The following is a 23,853-nucleotide window of genomic DNA, read 5'->3' as shown; positions in this document are numbered from 1 at the left end:
GATGCTGCCACCACCATATTTGACAGTGGGGATGGTGTGTTCAGAGTGATGTGCAGTGTTATTTTTCCGCGACATATAGCGTTTTGCATTTTGGCCAAAAAGTTCCATTTTGGTCTCATCTGACCAGAGCACTTTCTTCCACATGTTTGCTGTGTCCTCCACATGGCTTGTGGCAAACTGCAAACCGGACTTCTTATGCTTTCTGCTAACAATGCCTTTCTTCTTGCCACTCTTCCATAAAGGCCAACTTTGTACAGTGCATGACTAATATTTTTCCTATGGACAGAGTCTCCCACCTGAGCTGTAGATCTCTGCAGCTCGTCCAGAGTCACCATGGGCCTCTTAAATGCATTTATGATCAGCGCTCTCCTTGTTCGGCCTGTGAGTTTAGGTGGATGGCCTTGTCTTGGTAGGTTTACAGTTGTGCCATACTCCTTCCATTTCTGAATGATTGCTTGAACAGTGTTCCGTGGGATGTTCAAGGCTTTGGAAATCTTTTTGTAGACTAAGCCTGCTTTAAATTTCTCAATAACTTGATCCCGGACCTGTCTTGTGTGTTGTTGCTCCCAATATTCTCTAATGGCCCATACTGACGGGCTACTTTTTGTCCTGTCGCCAGCACACGGGAGCGTGTGCGCGACAGGTTCGGCGACAGCTCGTCGCCAGGTCCCTCCGCGTACACACGCAGAAGAGGGATTACTGAAGCGACGGAAGCTGTCGCCGACGTTCCTACCCCTAGCCGGAACCGCCGTGGATTTTCTATTATGTTGCTGTCGCTAGTCCGCATACTCACGCGGACTAGCGACAGTTGCGGCGGCAACTGTCACCGGGCGATTGACCGCGGCAATCGCCTGGCGACAGCAGCGACGGTTCGGGGTGCGCGCCCGTGTTGCGCCTCATACTCATGGGCGACCTGTCGCCGCAACACGCGCGCACCGCGTGGTGCGGCGACAATTGTAGTCCGTGAGTATGGGCCATTAGACAACCTCTGAGGCCCTCACAGAGCAGCTGTATTTGTACTGACATTAGATTACACACAGGTGCACTCTATTTAGTCATTAGCACTCATCAGGCAATGTCTATGGGCAACTGACTGCACTCAGATCAAAGGGGGCCGAATAATTATGCACACCCCACTGCTGTTATTTATTTGTAAAAAAAATGGTTGGAATCATGTATGATTTTCGTTCCACTGCGTACACCACTTTGGGGAGGGGGGGAGGATGATTTTAGTAGTAAAATAACTTAATAACTGTGGCGTCTTGTAATGTTAATCTGTTGTTTTTGTTGCTTGAGAAAGGACCACTGTTGCAAAAAAAATTGTAACATTTAAAATGCGTACATATAAAAATGTAAATTTCTCCCAAAGTATAAGGCTAGATTCACAGTGGGACGTTGCGTTTTGATGCCACGTTAAAGTCGCACCGCAAGCTTACAACGCAACGCGCCCACAAAGTGGCAACGCAGCGTTACCGTCGTATACAGCAGATACAGTAAAAAATACAGGCAATGAAAAGTATGTTTCCAAGTCATTACTGAGCATGTGCAAACAGTCCAACGCAGCTAATAACGTGTATAACGCACTGCATGCAGTACTTTTACTTAACGTGCAGCGTTAGACACCAACGCAACGTGTGCACTGTGAACAGGGCATTGATTTTTCATTGCAGTGAGTTATTCTGCGTTAAATGCTGGTTTAACGCGCGACTTTACTGTGAACTTAGCCTCAATTACTTTTTATTTTTTCCTATGTTGTCGTCACTTACAGTAGGCAGTGAAAAGATTCCAGACTAGTTCCATCTCCTCATGGGAGATTCCCAGTATTTCCTTTATTCTTTACAAAAGGCCTCCCTGCAAAATGAGATATATAGATGCTGGCCAGCCTCTCCACTCATGTACACACTATTTTGGCAGCTGGGCTGAGCAACTGTTGAGAATTGAGAATCCCCCAAGAGGAGATTGGCTAGTCCAAAACCTGTCAGATTTTCACAATGTACTTTGACAGCGACAGAAACAAGTGATTTCTAAAGCATTTTACTCTGGGAGAAGTCTATATTTTATATGCATGCATTTTCAATTTTACTATTTTTTTTTTTTTGCAGTACTTCTCCTTTAAATACTTAAGTACTCTGTGGAATCAGCTATGTTTGTTCAGTGTGCGGATATGCTAGACGTACACAGTTTGATTTGCATTTCTGTGGTGAAACTGTAATGAAAGTGCTGCGCAATGAGAATTGTTTAATAACTACCTTGGTTAATAAACAGCAAATTCTTGTGAAATAAGATGACAGAAAAGCAATCTTGCACTGGTTATGCAAGTCATTATGTAGCCACTTTATCTGAATATTTCTTCTATTTATTATTGATTATAAAGCGCCAACATATTCTAATTTCCGTAGCGCTAATTATTTATAAAACCATTTACCCTTAATTATTTTTCAGTGAATTCACTCCTTCGGAAAAGATTGTCCAAACATTTGGATTGGGTCTTTTTTCCAGAATAACCCACGGTTTGCTTTATTGAAGGAGTCAGCATACAGTTTGTAAGTTTACAGCCTAGCATATCTAGCTCATCTCCAGTGGCTCTCCGTACAGACCTACGGTATTTTAATTTCAAGGTACAATTTTTTAAACAGATACTTTGCCTATGTGCTGCTAATACCGGACAGCATGGTGGCGTAATGGATAGCACTCGCCTGGTAGTGCTAGGGCCCTAGCCAGGACACTATCTGCACTAAGTTTGTATTTTCTCCCCAAGTCTTCCTGGGTTCGTTTCTTCCAGGCACTTGGGTTTACTCCCACATTGCCAAATCATATACTGTATATGTTAATTGGTTTCTCCCTAAAAATTACCCTAGACTATGGCAGGTATAAGATTGTTAGCATATGCTTGTGCCCAGCCAGTTATAAACTCCTTTGTTTGCATGTGCTTGTGCCCAGCCAGTTACAGACTCCTTTGTTTGCATGTGCTTGTGCCCAGCCAGTTACAGACTCCTTTGTTTGCATGTGCTTGTGCCCAGCCAGTTACAGACTCCTTTGTTGCCATGTTTCTGGCACCAAGCTGCAGACCGGTTTCTATAAGAGAAGCATCAGTCTCTTCATAGTTGGCATTGCAACAAACTTCTATTCTGAACATGAGCCCTGTTTTCAACAGGAAACCTGATGATGGGTGGGGAAGAAAAGTAACTGAAAATTGTAGTTTTTAGAAGAGCAGTGCACTGAAGTAGGAGTAGAACAGATACACTTCTTCTTTTTTTTTGTTTTTGTTTTCTTTTGCATCATGACTTCACCTTACAGGCAAAAGTATGGAGAAGAAAAATGATTCATCTTTAGCCTTAAAACTCTGTCTGTGCCCTCAAATGTTTACCCCCATCGATTACCTTCCATTAAAGCAATGTAATTCATCCAGAGTATTAAAACCTTAATTTTAGGAATTTGATGTGCGACCATGAAACCTGTACTGTCACTTCCTCCTTTCCTTTATATCAGAAATTGGGGCTGCATTATCAAACCCAGTGCAAATATGGAGCAATTCCTCAGAGTGACTGGTCAGAATCATTCATTTTGGTCATCTGCACTAGTTTTGCGCCAATTTCCACTGCATTGGTTTTGATAAATCGGCCTAATTGAGGGGAATATATAATAATTTGTAAAGCACACAGTTAGCAGGGCTGTGGAGTCAATACCAAAATCCGCCGAACTCCGACTTATCAGTTTATAATTCCACAGACTACGACTCCTCTAATTTGCATATAACAATCATGTTGATTGAAAGTATATAACATAAAGGGCATTTCACTGCCAAAGCTTCCAATACTTAGGAATTTTAAAGCGATATTTAGGTGGCATCTGCTTTTGGGAACAAAAAGCTCCTGACCAGGAAGCTGACTCACCCTGTCAGCTAGAGCCTGGCTCTGTAGTTTCGTTATTGCAAGTCGCCCTGGCCGCACCCATCCTCATTTGCGTCCTCTCCCCCCTTTTTTGGGGGGGCACATTACAGGTTTCCTTTAAGTCGTTGAGGATCGTTCCTATCCCCATTGACTTTCATATGTTTGCAGCTAGTGTGTAAACAACCGCTTACATGATCGTTCATTTCCACCACCGCAAATGACTATTACAGATGTGGCCAGATGGATCCGGGAAACGATCGTTCGGCGATTCCCTGATCCATCTGGTCACATCTGCTGCCAAGGCCCTCTTGGCCAAAACTTGGGGATCAGTTACGCCATCCATGTCAGCTCTCATACGGAAAATCTCTATCTCCTGGAAAAAATTTCAGGTAATCTGGTCCCAGGTTTGACCTTATTTTGGATCCATGGTCAGTATGGACGTCACTCCACACCTCTTAGGGGCCTCAGGTTTCCTCATTTTTAGGTTTGTTGTATATTTGACCGTATTGGCCCTATTGGACTAAAGTGCACTATTTTTACTTATTAAACCTATTAACCTGTTTTCCTTCTGTAATGTGTTTTGATGACATTTGCTTTATGGGCAGCACGGTGGCGTAGTGGATAGCACTCTCGCCTTGCAGCGCTGGGTCCCCGGTTCGAATCCCAGCCAGGTCATCATCTGCAAGGAGTTTGTATGTTCTCCCCGTGTATGTGTGGGTTTTCTCCAGGCACTCTGATTTCTTCCCACATCCCAAAAACATACAGATAAGTTAATTGGCTTCCCCTAAATTGGCCCTAGACTATGATACCTACACTACACGATGCATACATAAACATGTGACTATGGTAGGGACTAGATTGTGAGCTCCTCCGAGGGACAGTTAGTAACAAGACTATATACTCTCTACAGAGCTGCGTAATATGTCGGGGCTATATAAATATGATGTGCTAGACTCAGTTGCTCTTTATTGATCATACTCTGTTTTATACATTGTACTTTTGTAGATTTGCTTTTTTTATGTGATCACGAGAAAAGAAAAAAAAAGTTTTTATAAATAAATAAATGTACTGACCCTTATAAATTTAAAGTTACTGGGAATTATCAATAATAATACAAAAAAAGCCAGATACTTGCCTAAGGAGAAGGAAGGCTCTGGATCCTAATGAGCCTTCCCTCGGAGCAGAGTCCTCCCAAAGACAGGCTGCTCCATACTGCGCATGCGCGGGAGAGGGTCTCTGGAGCGGCCTGTCTTTGGGAGCACTCGGGCTCCCGAAGACTTCCCAAGCCTCCCTTAAAAGGAACCTAAACTGAGGATATGGATTTTTCCTTTTAAAATAATACCAGTTCCCTGACTCTCCTGCTGATCCCGTGTCTCTAATACTTATAGCCACAGCCCCTCAACAAGCATGCAGATCAGTGCTCTGACTGAAATCAGACTAGATTGGCTGCATGCTTGTTTCAGGGTTGTGATTTGGACGGCCACTAATGCAGCCAAAGAGATCAGCAGGATGCCAGGCAACTGGTATTGTTTAAAAGGAAACATCCATATCCCTCTCAGTTAAGGTTCCCATTAAGCAGCAGAGACCGAAGGAAGTAGCATTAGGACCCAGAGCCTTCCCTCACCTTTGGTAAGTATCTGGCTTTTTTTTTTTATGCCAAATCCCAATGACTTTAAAGAGGAGCTGTTAGGTATTGGGTCTCAGAGAAAATAAACACATATATCAGTAGCTAAAGATTGGCTGTACTTACATTACATATGCATTTCACTGTCCACGTTTGGATTTCACAGAATTTGTATATAGTATATGCAGAGATAGATGCTCCTGACAGCTCATGGCAGGCTCCATGTTTGTGAAGCCAAATGTGTCGTCATGTCCTGCCTGCTTCTGATCACAGATAAGCTAGTTCTTGAACAACATGGTGTGCAGTGAATATTAATGAGCCATGTGGCTAGGAACAATAGCTGACTCCTGCAGTGTAGTCTGCCCGAGATTTATCAGTGTTATCACGCTGGACTGATTAGAAGCTCCTGTACCCTCTCATTAGCAGCCGAGGGGAGGGCCCCAGAATGCTTTGCAGTTTAGCTGCGGCTTGCGTCTTTATGGGTCTATAACAGACTTAAGATAAGCACACATCAAAGGTAACTGAAATGTTTATCTTCACTAATGGCTTTTGAGCTTCCTTCTAAACTGTTTAACACAGGAGAATAGAGGTTTAAATTAGCTTCTGCAGCCTGACAGTTACTCTTTAAATGTAACTGTTATATTAATAAGATATTATAATAATAGTAATAACGTGTATGTACATGAATAGCAGTGCTTGGTACACAAAAGCTATGTAATAAACCAATCAAAAAACTGTTACTTTTGCTGCTGCAATAAAGCAGTCCCATATTTTCAATGTCAGATACACATAGGGGTCAATTCATAAAGCATTCCCACATGCGGTAATGCTGAAAACAGCTGACTTTACTGAACACCTAGCAAAATGTCAATTCATAAAAGCTGTTAATTCCTGAGCAGTGAGGTAAATTACCGCCTTATGCGGTGAATACCTCAATACATGTCATTAAATGTCAATTCATAAAGATTAGAGCAGGTGGTATTCTCCGTGCCATTACCTTCTGCTTTGAAGAGTTGATATGGGAGCGATAACAGCAAAGTTAGGCCCAGTGCACACCAAAACCGCTAGCAGATCCGCAATACGCTAGCGGTTTTGGGAGCTGATTTCAAAACGATTCTAGGTATGTTTAGAGAGGTTTTCTAAACATACCTAGCGGTTTTGGGTGCGTTTTTGTGTAGCAGATTACACATATTGTTACAGTAAAAGCTGTTACTGAACAGCTTCTGTAACAAAAATGCCTGGCAAACCGCTCTGAAGTAGCGTTTTTCAGAGCGGTTTGCGTGTTTCCTATACTTTACATTGAGGACGAAACGCTTCCGAAATCCGCAAACGCGCAGCAGGAGGCGCGTTTGCGGCTTGGCAAAAACCTCAAACCGCCGGTGTGCACCATCCCATTGCAATACATTAGCCAAGCGTTTTTCCAGGCGGATGCGGCCGGCGGATCGCTCCAAAAACCGCTCGGTGTGCACTAGGCCTTAATGGGGACAGATCTCCCAGGTAGTAGCAGCGAGAGCGGAACAAACAAGGCTTCCCGGAATACCCCAGGCTGTGTGTTTTTTAACCTCTTGGGTACCTGTTTTCAAATAGATTTCACAGCAGAAAGCCTGCATGTGTAACATTTCTTGAAGTTCTTCTAAGCTGTGGCAATTAAATAGATTGTTTAGTAAGACTAATAGACAGATTCAGCGCAAGCAGAGGCAGTATAACAAAAATGCACATCTAGAGGAAAGTTGTGGATGCCTCTTTTATTGTAATGTCTCTACACGGAGAAATGTAATAACTCTGGCCCAGTGCACACCAAAAACCTCTAGCAGATCCGCAAACCGCTAGAGGTTTTTGAAGCAGATTTCAGAGCGATTCTAGGCTTGTTTAGAGAGGTTTTCTAAACATACCTAGAGGTTTTTGGAGTGTTTCTGTGTAGCAGATTACAAATATTGTTACAGTAAAGCTGTTACTGAACAGCTTCTGTAACAAAAACGCCTGGATAACCGCTCAGATCTAGCGTTTTTCAGAGCTGTTTTCCACTTTTCTAGACTTTAACATTGAGACAGAGATGCCTTAGAAATCAAAAAAATGCTGCAGCCCCTGAGTTTGCGTTTGTGGAAAAAACGAACCGCTCTGGTGTGCACCATCCCATTCACTTTCATTAGCCAAGCGGTTTTCCTCCTGCAAGCGTTTTAAAAAACGCTCCAGAACCTCTCTGGTGTGCACCAGCCCTCAGGCAGCTTCTCATGTTACCGCCAGGTTAGTTTAGGAAAATAACGCATTTCTATCGCAACTGTAAAGATTTTTATGAATTGGCACACAAAAGTCTAAAATACCGAATGCGGTATTTTCCCGACAAGATTTTTTCCCTGCACAGCCTTTTATGAATTGACCCCATACTGTATCTAATTGAGACTGCATATTGGTACACAGGAATATTTTATGTATGATAACCTCTCTGCTAAAAGAATAAATCCGATGAGTAGTTGTCACTAGTAGGGATGGTTGATGAGCTGCAAATAATTGATCTAATGCATATTTATGCAAATTTTATTAGCAAATTCATGGAACTTGAAAATGGACCAATTGATTTCCACCTTGGCGGTGGTTTGAGTGGTCCATTGAGGTTGTGACTCCCCATGAGAATACTCAGCTATTTTGATTTTTTTTTTTATTTTCCCCTCCTAAAACCCAGCACTCCAGTTGGAGCAGTTTCGGACCTGTCTTTCAGCATTCCTTGAAAATCAGTATTGTTGCAATGGTGGTTTTCAAAAGGGCAAAACATTTGCTTACCTCACCCAGATACATCTTAATTAGTAGTGCGTGGCTGGATGATTCATTGATTTTAACCAAAAGTATTCGCTGCTTAAGAAGAAACCTGATGACAGAAACCACATCTTAAGGAATTCCTTAACCGTATTTACTTCCGTATCCTTGCATAGACAAGCTAATTATATTGTCTGTACCGTCTTGTGGTTCATTACTAATTACCTTGCAGAGGCTTGGACATCCTGGAATTCTTGACAACTTCTGGTTTCAAATTAATAGTTCCTTGTTCTGTCTCTCAATGTGACTATTTTGACCAAGCAACTCCCAAGCACTTTTGTCCCCCCTCCTTACCCCACCCCCCCACTGCAGAGTGCAGACGCTTTATCATGGGATGTGCTATTGTCACTCCTCATAGCAACAGTATGAGTTGCTCTGCTTTAGTAGAGTGATGTGTCTGTATACGGCTTGTTCCATTTGCAGCGTTGAGCTCCATTCTGATAGCTTGGTGTAATTGCCTTCTTAAAACAGAAGGAAATTTGCAATAATTCAGTTATAAATGAACATTTGTGGTTACCCACAATGCACACCTACTAAATATGCAAATTATCCCTTTCCACCCTTGTTAAGCCAAGCAAGCATCCAGAACCGCTGGTTTATAGCAAGCCTATAGCTTTAAGTTTTACACAGCCATATCAAACCCACATGTAGACAGCCTGTTTCGGACTTTTGGTCCTCATCAGTACATGGCAGGGATTGATAAGGCTGTATGAAATGGGGCTTGGTCGAGTACAACAGAGTAACCAAGCAGCTCAGGGTGACCCAAACTACTAGGAATGTATAGGGGGATGAAAGGAACCAAAAAGCCCTCCTACTAAAAAAGCAAAGCTTGGTGTAATTGCCTTCTTAAAACAGAAGGAAATTTGCAATAATTCAGTTATAAATGAACATTTGTGGTTACCCACAATGCACACCTACTAAATATGCAAATTATCCCTTTCCGCCCTTGTTAAGCCAAGCAAGCATCCAGAACCGCTGGTTTATAGCAAGCCTATAGCTTTAAGTTTTACGCAGCCATATCAAACCCACATGTAGACAGCCTGTTTCGGACTTTTGGACCTCATCAGTACATGGCAGGGATTGATAAGGCTGTATGAAATAGGGCTTAGTAATGGCCCATGAAATAGGGCAACGCTAATGGCCCATACTCACGGGCTACAATTGTCGCCGCAACACGTGGCGCGCACGTGTTGCGGCGACAGGTCGCCCGTGAGTATGAGGCATTGCACGGGCGCGCACCCTGAACCGTCGCTCGTCACTGATGTCGCCAGGCGATTGGCGCGGCCGCTGCAACTGTCGCTAGTCCGCGTGAGTATGCGGACTAGCGACAGCAACATAATAGAAGATCCACAGCGCTTTTGGCGGGGGGGGGGGGGGGCGTCGGCGACAGCTTCCGTCGCTGCACTAATCCCTCTGCCGCGTGTGTACCTGGGACGAGCTGTCGCTGTACCTGGGACGAGCGACGAGCTGTCGCCGAACTGTCGCGCACACGCTCCCATGTGCTAGCAACAGCACCAAAAAGTTGCTCGTGAGTATGGGCCATAAGAGTGAGTTCACAATAAGACCTCCTTTACATGGGAGACAGACACACTGCACACTTTTTTTCAGGCAGGTTGGTCTCCTGGCTGCTGGTTGCGAGCACCATTTGCGTGATATTAGAATGCAGGCAAATGGCAGGTTTTGTAACACCACACATGCCATTGCTTGACATGTAGTTGTTACCTAGCAGCAGTAAAAAATGGGTGAAAAGAACGGTAATAGAATATCAGTAATTTACCAATATTCTATTATCCATTATAGTAAAGTATTGATATTTTATGTTCTAACCTAGCCCTATAGTGGCTGAATGGAGTAATGGTTGAGGCCTCTGCCTCTGACACAGGAGACCTGGGTTCGAATCTCGGCTCTGCCTGTTCAGTAAGCCAGCACCTTTTCAGTAGGAGACCTTTGGCAAGTCTCCATAACACTGCTACTGCCTATAGAGCGCGTCCTAGTGGCTGCAGCTCTGGCGCTTTGAGTCCGCCAGGAGAAAAGCGCGATATAAATGTTCTGTGTTTGTTTGTTTGTTTGTTTTGTTATTTTCAAACAAAACCCTCCCGCCTGATGTCTAACACTAAGGCAGGGGTCACACTTGTTTTTCAGTTTCTACACTTTTCAGAAAACTGAAAGACAAGTGTGACCTCTACCTTACAACAGCTTATGTAATTTATAGAGAAAACTGACAAATTGCGCAAGATTTCAGTTTTTTTTCTGCACGTGAAATCTACATTCAAGTGTGACCTATCTCATTGATTAACATGAGTTCTCAGTTGAAAACAGTTTTTCTGTGCAGAAAACGCGCACGAAAGCCGACAAGTGTGACCCCTGCCTAACTGTTTCGCTCCCCCCAGGAGGACACTAAAACTCCTAGTGGGTGGCTAACCTTCCCCTTCCCCCGACTAACCCTAGGTGGGTTACTAACCTTAACCCCCCATTCCTAACCCTAAAGACCCCTCCTCCTGGGTGTTGCCATAGGTTCCTATTAAAAAGTCATCTATAACTGTACATTTTGGCGTGAGACTCACCTGATACAATGTGGCCCCAGTGCCCAATACTTTATCTGGTGAGTCCTGCACCCAAATTTACAGTTAGATGACTCTTGAAAGGGAACCTAAACTGAGAGGGATATGGATGTTTCCTTTTAAACCATACCAGTTGCCTGGCAGCCCTGCTGATCTCTTTAGCTGCAGTAGTGGCTCAGTCACACACCTGAAACAAGTATGCAACTAATCCAGCCTGACTTCAGTCAGAGCACCTGATCTGCATGCTTGTTCAGGGGGCGGTGGCTATAAGTATTAGAGACACAGGATCAGCAGGAGAGTCAGGCAACTGGTATTATTTTAAAAGGAAAAATCCAAATCCTTTTCCGTTTAGGTTCACTTTAAAGGGACCCTGAGCAATGCACAGAATGGATTAGGTGAGGAAGAGGAAAGCAGTCTGGGTGGCAGTTGATACTGTCTTTCAAGTAGACAAGACCTCTTCCCGTTTGTCTCCTGTTTGACCCCCATCACCTCCCCATCTGGCCTTTTTTGGAATGTGTGTGCAGGGTGGATTCAGGGAGGAGAGGGGTAGAACATAGCATGCTGTTAACTTTACAGGAGGAAAAACATTAGATGCCAGTGAGTTCAGTTTGGAATCAGCTACTGATAACTGAATATGGCTATGGGGTGTGGTAGGAAGCCCCAGGTAAGTGCAGATTTGCTTGTAATGCGTCTGCTCAGGGTCCCTTTAATGGGCTCATACCGAGTTCTAGCAAGTTCCTAGTTCATGCATAGAAGCAGCTGTCAGGTAGTGAATTCACCACTTTCAGCCTTCCCTGTGAAAATGGCCAGATTCAGAGAGTGGGCATGTTGATGTATCCTTATGTTATACACAGGATCTGATCAAGCATGTGCCGACATGTCTGCTCTGTCCGATGTCCATTGCAGTGATGGAGTACAAACTCACTTTATGCACAACTTTTTTGGATACTGGACAGATGTCATAATAGCAATGCTATTGTGACATGTCTGAACAGTTTGTTCCCTGGGTGTTCCACTGACTGTGACGGGGTAGTATGCGCTGTCACCATCCATGGCTCTTAACACTGTAGTGTGAACCTAGCCTAATGGTACATGTGTATGTATCTTTTAGAGTAGGACATGCTTGTAAATAAGGTACTGTTTTGTATCCTTATAGGAAAGATCCCATAGCACATGGCTGTCCCTCTAGACCTGGGGATGACTCGCAACGCTTTTCTCATGATTTATCTCATCTTAGCTGTTTTCCCTGACCTCCTAAGAACCCACCAAGCAAAAAATTATAAAACTGAGAAAAGTGATACTGAAGTTAAGTTAATCAAGAACAGCTTATTTTGAGGTGTTTTTTTTTTTTCATTTTTTATTTTTATGGGAAAGTGATGAAGTTACTCTCAGGATAAGGTGAGGAGAGAGATTTCATGAGATGTTTTGTGAACTGAACCCCTTGTTTGGTTGTAAGTTGTGTGTTCCTTTCCCAGTTCCAAACGCACCAATAAAGTGTTGTCCACAGAATAATTTTATGAGCTGGGTGGCATGAAAAAGTAGCCGGGTGGGGCATGATGGGACAGTGCATCTCTGCACAACTCTGCTTACCGCATAGGAGGAGGTGAGCCGATGGCAGCTGGGTGGAGCACCCAGTTAAAAGAGCCTGGGAAGAACATTGAATTTATGACCTGTGATTGCTTTGGTTTACTTTGTTATATTATAGTTCACTGTAGTTTTATATCTGCGCTTATCATCCAGCACACTTCCGATTTCTTATCCATTATTACAGACTTGGTCGGCAAGAGCGGCATACTCTTCTAATCACCTCTTTCTTCAACTTTGCAGGCTTCCTGTCTGTGTGGCACAGCACCATGCCTCCTTTGTGGATGTTGTCCCTCGACGAAGAATTCAACTATAACTCGCCTGACATTCTCGATCTTCCTTCTCCTTGGCACTTTGGTGGCTTGTATTATGATCATACCTGGGGTGCAAGATGGATTGAAAAAGGTATGTTTTACTTGGAATTGACCTCAAGTAACTCAGAAAATGAGCTATTTCCATGGCAACAGTTTAATTCAGAGCTGGGAAAATAGGACTACAGTGCTGACTGACTTGGTTACAGGTCACTAAGTTTTCATGAACTTGGCTTCGTATAATGATACATTCAGTACATGCAAAGGCTTATTAAAAGACAAAAAAAAAATAATTTCCTTGCATTTCTTTCCCATACTTTTTTATAGGGAACCTGAGGTGAGAAGAATAAAAAGGCTGCCATCTTCATTACCTTATAAGCAGTACTAGTTCCCTGGCCATCATGTGGTGCTTTAGGGAAAATTCATACGAACGCTTGGTGTCCGGGACTCGTTGTGAAATGTCCACCCGTCTGCATCACCGATCACCAGTCCCGCTGCCGCTGTTCAGTTCATCTATTCAGCTTGGAGGCCAGAAGAAACCTGGGGCTCTCCATAGGCTGCAGCAGGCCAATTCTCCCTAGCAACAGGGAGAATTTTCATTGGTCCAACATGAAACAATGAGAATTCTTTCTGTTGCTGAGGATTCCCATTGGTCTTTTGTAGCCCAGTGCAGATACCCATTCTAATACAGGCCACCAGGCTTCGTAGGAGGGACCTAGTGGCAGCGATGGGTGGCGGGAAACATATTATGTCAAACGTATTCTGTCACGGTGGCGATTGAAACAGGCGACGCGGATGGGGTGACTAGCCTAGTGAGAATGGACAGTGCCTTTTTTTTCCCCCTAATTTCCAGGAGCAATCCAGGAGTTTATTAATGCAAAGAAGTGGAAAATTCTTGAATGGCCAAGTCAGTCACCTGATCCTAACCCAATTGAGCATGCATTTCACTTGTTGAAGACTAAACTTCGATCAGAAAGATCGACAAACAGCAACTGAAAGCTTCTGCAATAAAGGCCTGTCCATAAGACTTTAGGCTTGAACCAATAGTTTTGTTCACCCCACTGAATCAAAGTTGAAAGTCTGCCAACTGCATCTGAGTTGTTTCATTTAAAACTCATTGTGGTAATGTTCAGAACCAAAATTACATAATAGTTGTCTTTGTCCAAATATTTATGGACCTAACTGTAATTGCCCTGCAGTGGCAGCGATGACTGTGAGTGCCGTTCTCAGACTATGCTGTTTGACTGACGTTGAGGGCCCATTCACACTAGGGCGGTTAGCGGGCGATTCCCACAAATTGCCAAAGCGATTGCGCTTTTTAAAGCTTTAGTGCTATTCTAACCTATGGTAGTGATTTCACTGCCGTGATCGGCGCCAATCACGGACATTTTGCAATTAGCACCAATTGCAAAACTCGTTACCTGCAGCATTTTTCCGTGATTCTGGAGCAATCGCGGTACAGTGCTTAAAGTGCTAATTGCAGTAAAATCACCTGCGCGTTTTGCGCTATTTAACCACTTAATGACATCCTGCTAGAGCCTCTTAATGGCTCCAGGACATTTTTATAAGTCAGACAGTGCTGCTGCTTCTGTGCACGTGCACGCTCCCATGCAGTGAAAATAGTGAAGAAAAAAAAAACCCCACCAAAGAAAAAAATGCACCTTTTGCTTCCAAGTACTATATTGTCACCATACTTTGTACTGGGGACATAATTAAAATCTTGTGATAACCAGAACAAATAGGCAGATAAAATGTGTGGGTTTTATGCGCAGTAGCAGTGTTTATATTAAAATTATAGGGTATGAAATTGGAGAAATAGTGTAGTTTTTTTTTTCATTTTTCCTTGTTTTTTCCTTTAAACTGCATAGAAAATAAAATAATTACTGGATACAAATATCAACCCCAAAAAGCCCAATTGGTGGTGAAAAAAACAAGATATAGATCATTTAATTGTGATTAGTAGTGATTAAGGTATTGGCAATTGAAAGGGATAAACACTGAAAGGTGAAAATCGCTCTTGTCCGTCAGGGTAAAAACAACTTTGGGGTGAAGTGGTTAAGTTTGAACAGGCCCTGAGGCAGTCAAAGCCAGCAGGTGCAGATCATTTTAAAGGGAACCTAAACTGAAAGGAATATGGATTTTTCATTTTAAACAATACCAGTTGCATGGCAGTCCTGCTGATCTCTCTAACTGCTGTCTCTGAATCACACACCTGAAACAAGCATGCAGCTAATCCAGTCTGACTTCAGTCAGAGCACCTGATCTGCAAGCTTGTTGAGGGTCTGTGGCCAGAAGTATTAGAGACACAGGATCAGCAGGAGAGTCAGGCAACTGGCATTATTTTAAACAGAAAAAATGCATATCCTTCTCAGTTTAGGTTCCCTTTCACTAACAGATGGTTAATGAACCCACAGTTGGAAGCCTTAATTGGCTCGGATTAATTTCCTGTCTGGATTGTGGAGATCTGCATGACAGCAGAAATGTTCACTCATCACCAGTAATGCTCACAAAGTTGAATATGCATGTCTGTGTGGCTCTACTATGTTTGTATGATTTCAGTAGGGATATCTACAAGCCTTCAGAGCAGGGAATCCTAGAAATAGTGCAGCTTTTGCTGTAAAGAGCTATGGAATAGTGTCAGGGCTATTTCAATGACTAAAAACAGTGTATGATGTACAAGTCATGAAAAAAGTGTATATGGAGAAGGACGCAAGATATAAATGGATATTTGTATAACCAATCTCATTTTGCCTGTTCTGTTTTCTTTTCTGTCCTCAGTTACCTTGGTTCTGCACCACTTCATCAAGCATTGCTGGCAATGTAGACTGTGATATCCTTGTTGGCCACCAGGCTGTGTACCGCATGTGTTTTGCTATGGCTGCCTTCTTCTTTCTCTTCGTCATAATAATGATCTGTGTACGCAGTAGCCGGGACCCGAGGGCATACATACAGAATGGGTGAGTGAACATGCTAAAGATAGTGTATGCAGTAATCTGAAGTTTGCTCTGCTAATTTCCATACCCTTCTCTACTTTTCTGTTTTGTAAGGGCTGTCTATTAGCAGAACACTTATCTCCATCTAAAATGTTATGAAGTACTGAATACAATGGGGAAGTAAAATAGCATTTTTAAGATGCAATATATCAATAGTTTTTGGCTGGGTATGTGTAGGCAACCTTTATACTTACCCCTGTGATTTCTGGCCATGTTTTCTTGCAATCTATTGACTTGCAATGCATGCAAATCATATGTTTGGTGAAAAAGAAAGAAGAAAAAAACAAACCATACATGTAGGCCTTTTTTTTTTCCTGCAGAAAAATTGAATAATATCGCAAGGCAAATACAATGCCATTGACTTACATTAGATGTGTGGTGAATTTGCAAAACTGCAAATCGCATGTGAATTATGTTTTATGAAAGGGCCCATAGAACTTCTGTCAGGTTTTAGCCCTCACTTTGATGAGCAGACCTGTCCAGGTGACCCAGGCTACCTCAACAGTAGAATGGGGCAAAAAGTATGAAGTTTTTAATTTTACACACCTGCTGCATTGTGTTACCATATAGTCAGTAGTGCACTGTTAAGTGGATAGAAAATCTCCAAATTCACATCCACCTTTCCTTCTGCACTGTGGGGGAGATTTATCAACGCATTACCGACAGTTTTTTTCTTCTTAATCTGTTCTAACCAGCAGGGAGAACAGTTCTGCATGACAATAAGAACGTTCTTAAATCCTAGTAATAGTGGCAGTTTAGCGTGGATTTCTAGAGCTGCACTACAGTTAAGAGAAGTGCAGATCCATCCCTAAACTGGGGCAGATTAAGTAGTGCTTGAAAGCAGTTCTACAGCTGTAGAATTGCAGGCTAGACATGATTTGTGATGTGCCCCTCCCACCTGCTGAATTCCTCCTCAGAGCCTGCTGCTATCAATACAGCAAGTGTGTTGGTTACCTCAGCAACAGCAATTCCCCTCACACACTGCACTGTCTGAGAGACCTTACTAGCTCCTCCTATTTTACAACAGTTTTAGAAGGAATCTGCACTATCTAATGATTTCTTAAGATGCCTGAGACAGTTCTGCACAGATTTCTAAAAACCTACTAATATTTTGTCTCAGACACTCGATAAATCTGGCCCACATATTTGTGCAGGTGGGTATATTCACATCTAGTATATCAGAATCCCCAGAGTCTGTTCATATATGCATGCAAATAAAATTACCACCTGCTTTGAGGTAAGAGCTAGCAAAGGGAACAGGGAAAACTGTTTGCTGAAATGTGTACAGTGCATATAGTTGTCTGCAGACACATAGTTTTTATTCCAGAAAAGAGAAGTTGCGTGTAAACACAACCCTAAGGGCATGTTCACAGTGGTGTATTGCAGTGCGGTGTAACGGCTGTCAGGAACCGGCCCGCGGCACGCCTGCGTATACGGTTCCCGACTGCGGGTTTGACCAGATTGAGAGGGGAAGCAGCCTTAGTCAAGCTAAAACAAGGCTGGGACCCCTCAGAACACCTCTCACTGCCACCACTAGCGGTTCGCTAGACACTTCCACTCTGCTGTCGAGTCCTCAGCGCGCACTCCGCGTTTTCGTATTTGGGTCAGCTTTGCGCTTAGGCCAAATACGGGAACGCCACGCACCCACCCACACACACAGTTGCAATCTTACACTGTCGTGAAGCAAAGACCCACTAACAGTCGTTCCGAACGATACTGTTAGCCACTCTGCTGTCGCTACTCGCACTGGCGTTGTTCGTACGTTGGGTCAGCTGCGCGCTTAGGCCAAAGTATGACAAACGCCCCCACACACAATGCAATTACAATTTCATACGGTAGTGTTGCTCAAGCGTACAATTAGGCATGAACTTATACACGGTTACACTTCAGTCTCTTCTAGGCTATGAGTGTTAGTTTAGTACGGCAGAAGTCAAACTTATTAAATAATAATTTAATATTCTAGAAAAACATAGAACAATGCAGAACTTAATATATACAAAAAGATTACAAAAAACAAAGTAAAAATAGTTACAAGATAAAAGTTACAAAGATAACACACACGGATATTTGCATAAAATAAAAATGGGGATTAAAAAAAACGTTACCAACTTGAAGGTCTCAACGTTGTCGGCAGGAGCATGCCGCTTGTTCGACCGGAAGTCGAGATCGACTCTAGCTATGCGCTAACTCCCAGAGCAGATGGTCACTAGGCATGTGCCTCTGCTTTTTATACTCTGAGCTACGCCTGGAGGCTGCAACTTCCTTGGGGAGGGGAGGAACTAGGTTTTAATTAAATCTCAGACATGTTCCATTTCCAGGTAAAAGTCTATACATCAAAGATTGTGAAGTGAGTCTTTTAACTCCAGGTGAAAACTTGATTAAGGCTTTTTCCTGTCTCCGTTTTATTAGATGTCATTTACAGGGTATAGTTTTGCACCTCCACTAATGATTTAATTTCCACAGGTAAAAAATGGTATCAACAGGACTTCACCCATTTCTAATAGCCTGTCATGTACATTTCAAACATTCCTGTGTTAGTCTCCAGGCTCTGGTCCTCTTGCTTTGTGTATTGAGACAATGGGCCGTCTCCTGAGTTCAAAAGCCAGGCAGATAATCCCATTAGCACTCTCAGAGGAACTGCATACAGACTCAAAGCACCTCATATGGTCAAGACAATCACCCATTTCCTTGCCCCAAGCAACTCAAGGTAACCTGCTCCCTTCTGGCAGAAAAAAATGAAAGAATATGTTCCTGTTATCCTTAATATCATCAGCACCTCAATATATCTCCACAACGGCCACTTTGTAACGCGGCATACCTCACTGCAATTCACCACGTTTGCCGACATACACAGTGCTGGGGTGCGTTGTGGTATGGTGCATTCAGTGTGTTGCTGGTAGACACGTGTGCGAACAGTGGAGGTGAAGCACACTTTTCATTGACTGCACGCTTCACTGTACCCAACGGAACACTAGCATAACGTGCGGTAATCATGTCCCGATCCATTGCATTACCGCTGTCACAGGTAACACAACAGCCACCGTGTATACACATCCAATTTTACTTGGCCAAATTTACCACTTCTATGTAGTATAGAGCCAACAGATTTTGAATACAGTACTATAAACATATTGTGTACGTAAGTTCTCATACCACATGGAAGTGGTAAAAGTGGCCAAACAAAATGTTGTCTTTCTTCCTTTCTTTCTTTCTTTCTTTCTTTCTTTCTTTCTTTCTTTCTTTCTTTCTTTCTTTCTTTCTTTCCCCAACGTAGCTCAGTGTTGTTTTTCCCTTCCTACTGTCACAGCTTACTGCCCCTCCCACAGAAAACATCACCCAGACAATAGGCTTATATCACCTTCTGGTCATAGTGTCCTTATCTGAAATGGGAAGCTTTCTGTTATTAGTTTGCTGAGATAAGCTTATTACTGTAGCTAAAAAAAAATAAATTCACACAACCCCGCCAGCATTGCAGACTTCATGCAGTTAGGTAAAGACATCCAAACCAAGTAAAAAAAAAATAGGAAAAAAATTAGGGGACATATAAGGACCTATTTTAGGAAAAAAAGGCGTTTACACATATTTTTGGGGCACTAACTTTTTTTTTTTTTCTTAAACAGCATTTTTGATCTTACAACCCACTTTAAGGACATTTTTTTCCATTGAGGGCTGAAGGTGGATAATCCACTGCCTGTCAGCTGCCCTGTGCACTTGACAGGAGCTTCCTAATGCACGGCACAAGCATAGAAAAGGCTGCCCTTCCCCTGTGGTATCCCATCTGAACGTGGCCATGGTCAGATGATGCAGGGAAACTTCACGTGTCAAACGATCACGTGCGTGGTTTTACTAACACTGCAATTTGGCTGCATGAAATTGAAACCAATACACTGGTGGCTGTAGCCAGCAGTTGGGAGTGTTTGTATGTGCTAAGGTGGTGTGATATACAGAGTGTGCATAATGTAAACAAGTTTTTTGAGTACATATAACTTTTCCGACTTTCACTGCTGTATTGTAACTATATTTCTATTCTGAAGCGTTTAGTCAATTTGTAGATAAATTACTGTCTGTTAAGTGATTAGTAATGTGAATTTTTTTGGCTTGTTGATCCTTGCAGGTTTTGGTTTTTCAAGTTCCTGATTTTAGTGGGGATCACGGTTGGAGCTTTCTTTATCCCTCATGGAGTCTTCACCACAGGTATTTTTTTTTCAGTTTTTTGTTTTCTATTGATTTGGGCTCGACGGATCCGTCAAAAACAGTCTTATCAGTCTGCCGACAGCCTATACTCACATGCTACTGTCGTCAGAACGAGGGTCTAACGGACCCGTCGTTTGTAAAAATACGGCGTGTGTGTATGTGCCTTTAGGAACGAGGATTATGCAAAAATGACAATTTAATCCAATTATCCATTCAGCATAGAATGATTACACCTAGTATACATCGCGTCATTCATATTTTACATTGGCATTGTGTCATCCCCTTCCTAGCAGTATAGTTTAGGAGTCCATCTGTGAAGGGCCATTAATGCTGGGAATACACCATGCGTTTTTAAAGAGGAGCTGTTAGGTATAAGGTCTCAGAGAAAATAAACACATATATCAGTAGCTAAATATTGGCTGTACTTACATTACATATGCATTTCACTGTCCACGTTTGGATTTCACAGAATTTTTATATAGTATATGCAGAGATTGATGCTTCTGACAGCTCATGGCAGGTTCCATGTTTGTCTGTCTCCTATGAAGCCAAATGTGTCGTCATGTCTTGCCTGCTTCATGATGATTCCACTCACAGAAAAGCTCGTACTGAATAACACTACTGTGCAGTGAATATTAGCCATGTGGCTAGGAACAATAGCGGACTCCTGCAGTGTACTCTGCTCGGACATTTATCAGTGCTGTGCGCTGGACTGAGTTACATGCTGTTGTAACTTGACCCTGTAACTTCTCACTAGCAGCCGAGGGGAGGGCCCCAGAATACTTTGCTGTATGTTATGCGGCCTCTCGTCCTTTTAAGAGCTTGGGAATACAGAGCCTTGCTGTCAGCACACATCAAAAGTAAGAGAGATTTTTAACTTCAGTATTGCCTTTTTGGCTTGCTTCTAAACTGTTTAACACAGGAGAATAGAGGTTTAAATTAGCTTTTGCAGCCTGACAGTTACTCTTTAAGGCAGATAGTTGGTTCGATAGATCATTTCCGACATGTCCGATCTTACTTTCAATTGTCTTGCCGCTCGATTTCTGATAGAAGTGAAAGGAAATTGATAAGGAAAGATAAGGGAATAGAGCGGAAAAACAAATTGAAACCCGATTGAACAGCAAATCGACCGCAAAAACGCCTTGTGTATTCCGAGCATAAGCCTCTGTAAAGTTGCGTAGTACTGTGTTTTTAAAACCCAGGGTTTGGATACCATTACGGTAATTATGCCTAGTAAGGCAGCGTTCACACAAATGGCTGAAGTGGGTGCTCAGCATGAAATTCAGCAGCCAATCTTTTGCCATGGTCACCTTCTGGCTGCACTTTAATGCAGCTGAATGGCAGCATTTGTAACCCCCACCTGCCAGTGTCTGACAGGCAGGCTGATGGCCCAATAGCAAAGCACAGTGTAATGTGCTTTGCTATTGGGCTGAGTGCAGCTGTGGTCAGGCTTTAACGTGAACCTCCGGACTAAAAATCCACTCAGCAGCACTGAAAAGGCTTGGTGTTTGTTTAACAGTTTCACAGCATCAGAACTTTGTTTCTCTTATACAAGCCTCATTTTTAGTTGCACAGAAAAAACTGCCGGGCTTTTTTCCCCTGATGCTGTGCAAAGCATGATGGGATTTCTGATGTTGTTGCTCTCGTTCTGCTGTTTTGGTGCAAATTTTTTTTTTCTTTACATTTTGAATTTGACATTTGAAGCCTAGCGTGTGCAGCTGGGAGGGGTGATCAGGACACAGGACAGTTGGAACTGTGTCTCCTGCTCCTTGTCACCTCCTTTCAACCAAAAAGATGGCTGCCCCCATGAATCACAAACATTTGCCTGTTCTTTTAAAACAGGGTGGGTAAAAAATTATATCACCTATCTATTCTAATTAACATAACTAATGTAACTTAATGACAGTATGTTTGTTTAGGCTGAAGTTCCCCTTTAATGTTCCTCCATGAGAAGGACGTCTCCAAACTGCCTGTGCCAAGTGTTTTGCAGCAACTGTCCGTCTACAAGTTTCGTATTCATGACATTCTTATACATTCTTATACTCCTGATGTACATTTTTCCTCTCTCTCCCTTACAGTGTGGTTTTATTTTGGTCTGGTGGGTGGTTTCCTATTCCTCTTGGTCCAGCTCATTCTCATTATTGATCTTGCCCACTCCTGGAGTCAGTCCTGGCTTCTACGTGCTGAAGATGGCAACACAAAGTGCTGGTATGGAGGTAAGGATAGAAAATAGGAAACAGTATTTTATCACTTAAACGACAACTGTAGTGAGAGCTATGTGGAGGCTGTCATATTTGTTTCTTTTTAAAGAGGAGCTGTTAGGTATAGGGTCTCAGAGACAAAAAACACATATATCAGTAGCTAAATACTGGCTGTACTTAATTACATATGCATTTCACTGTCCACGTTTCGATTTCACAGAATTTTTATGTAGTATATGCAGAGAATGATGCTCCTGACAGCTCATGGCAGGTTCCATGTTTGTCTGTCTTGTCTGAAGCCAATTGTGATGTCATATCCTCCCTTACCCTGCTTCCTGATTAATTATACATTAGCCCTCCCAAGTCCCAGCCCTCAGACACTCCTACCAGTCTCTAGTCTTATGCTCGGTACACAAGATGCGTTTTCCCACTCGATCCGCGGGTCAATCGTGATCGATTCGATTATTTCCAACATGTTAATTATGCCAAATCGACGGCAGGAACGATCGAAATCCGAATCGAGCATGTTGGAAATAATCTAATCGACCCGCGGATCGAGCGGGAAAACGCATCGTGTGTATTAGGCACTCAGAGGGGAGCGATCATGTCTGGGTTGTGTGCGATCTCGCTGTCAGTTGGGGTGGGGGGGAGCTGTGCGAGCGATTGCGTTGTCAGTCGCGGGGGGTTGTGGATGATTGCGATGTCGGTCGTTTTGCTTGCGATTGCGATGTCGGTCGTTTTGCTTGCGATTGCGATGTCGGTTGTTTTGCTTGCGATTGCGATGTCGGTCGTTTTGCTTGCGATGTCGGTCCTTTGCTTGCGGTTGCAAAGTCAGTCGTTTTGCTTGCGATTGCGATGTCGGTCGGTTTGCAGGTGATTGCGATGTCGGTCGTTTTGCGGGCGATTGCGATGTCGGTCGTTTTGCGGGCGATTGCGAGGTCGGTCGTTTTGCGGGTGATTGCGATGCCGGTCGGTTTGCTTCCGATTGCGATTTCGGTCGTTTTGCGAGCGATTGCGATGTTGGGGCGGTTATGCCAACGATCGCGGGTGTCACTCGTGGGGCGGAGTGCGCCGACGATCGCCGGTGTCACTCGCAGGGGGGGGGGGGGGTGTTTGTGCGCTGACCGGGTGTCACTTGCGGGGGGGGGGGGTTGGGTGGGTTGCGCCGACGGGTCACTCACGGGGGGGGGGGGGGGGGTTGGGGGTTTGGGATGTGCGCCGACGATAGCGGGTGTCACTCGCGGGAGGGAGGGGGGGCGGTGGAATGCCGACGATCGCAGGTGTTACCTGCCCCGGGGGGGGGGGGCATGCGCCGACGATCGGGGGTGTCACTCGCGGGGGGGTTGCCGACGATCGCCGGTGTCACTTGCGGGGGGGGGGCGCCTGGTTGGTGCCGACGATCGCGGGTGTCACTCGCGGGGGGGGGCGCCTGGTTGGTGCCGACGATCGCGGGTGTCACTCGCGGGGGGGGGTGGCTAATGCGCCGACGATCGCGGGCGTCACCCGCGGGGGGGGGGGGGGGGGGCGACGATCGCGGGTGTCACTCGCGGGAGGGGGCGGAGATTGCGCCGACGATTGCGGTTGTTACTCGCGGGGGGGGGGGGGGGTTGCCGCCGATCGCGGGTGTCACTCGCGGTTGGGGTTGCGCCGACCATCGCGGGTGTCACTCGTGGGGGGGCGACGA

At 43.9% G+C, this 23,853-nt stretch overlaps 1 protein-coding gene across 1 annotated transcript in view; it reads left to right on the top strand.

The window, feature by feature from the left end:
* The window catches only part of SERINC2 (serine incorporator 2), a 61,704-nt gene that overhangs the window by 15,088 nt on the left and 22,763 nt on the right, over positions 1–23,853 (top strand). The window contains exons 2-5 of the mRNA XM_068265492.1: positions 12,714–12,875; positions 15,560–15,738; positions 19,889–19,968; positions 22,047–22,184. Of these exons, the coding sequence (XP_068121593.1) occupies positions 12,714–12,875; positions 15,560–15,738; positions 19,889–19,968; positions 22,047–22,184 (559 nt within the window). The remainder of the gene's footprint in view (positions 1–12,713; positions 12,876–15,559; positions 15,739–19,888; positions 19,969–22,046; positions 22,185–23,853) is intronic.

The sequence above is a fragment of the Hyperolius riggenbachi genome, chromosome 2, assembly GCF_040937935.1.
Source record: "Hyperolius riggenbachi isolate aHypRig1 chromosome 2, aHypRig1.pri, whole genome shotgun sequence".
Taxonomy (NCBI): domain Eukaryota; kingdom Metazoa; phylum Chordata; class Amphibia; order Anura; family Hyperoliidae; genus Hyperolius; species Hyperolius riggenbachi.
This window is presented reverse-complemented; position numbering and strand designations above follow the sequence as displayed.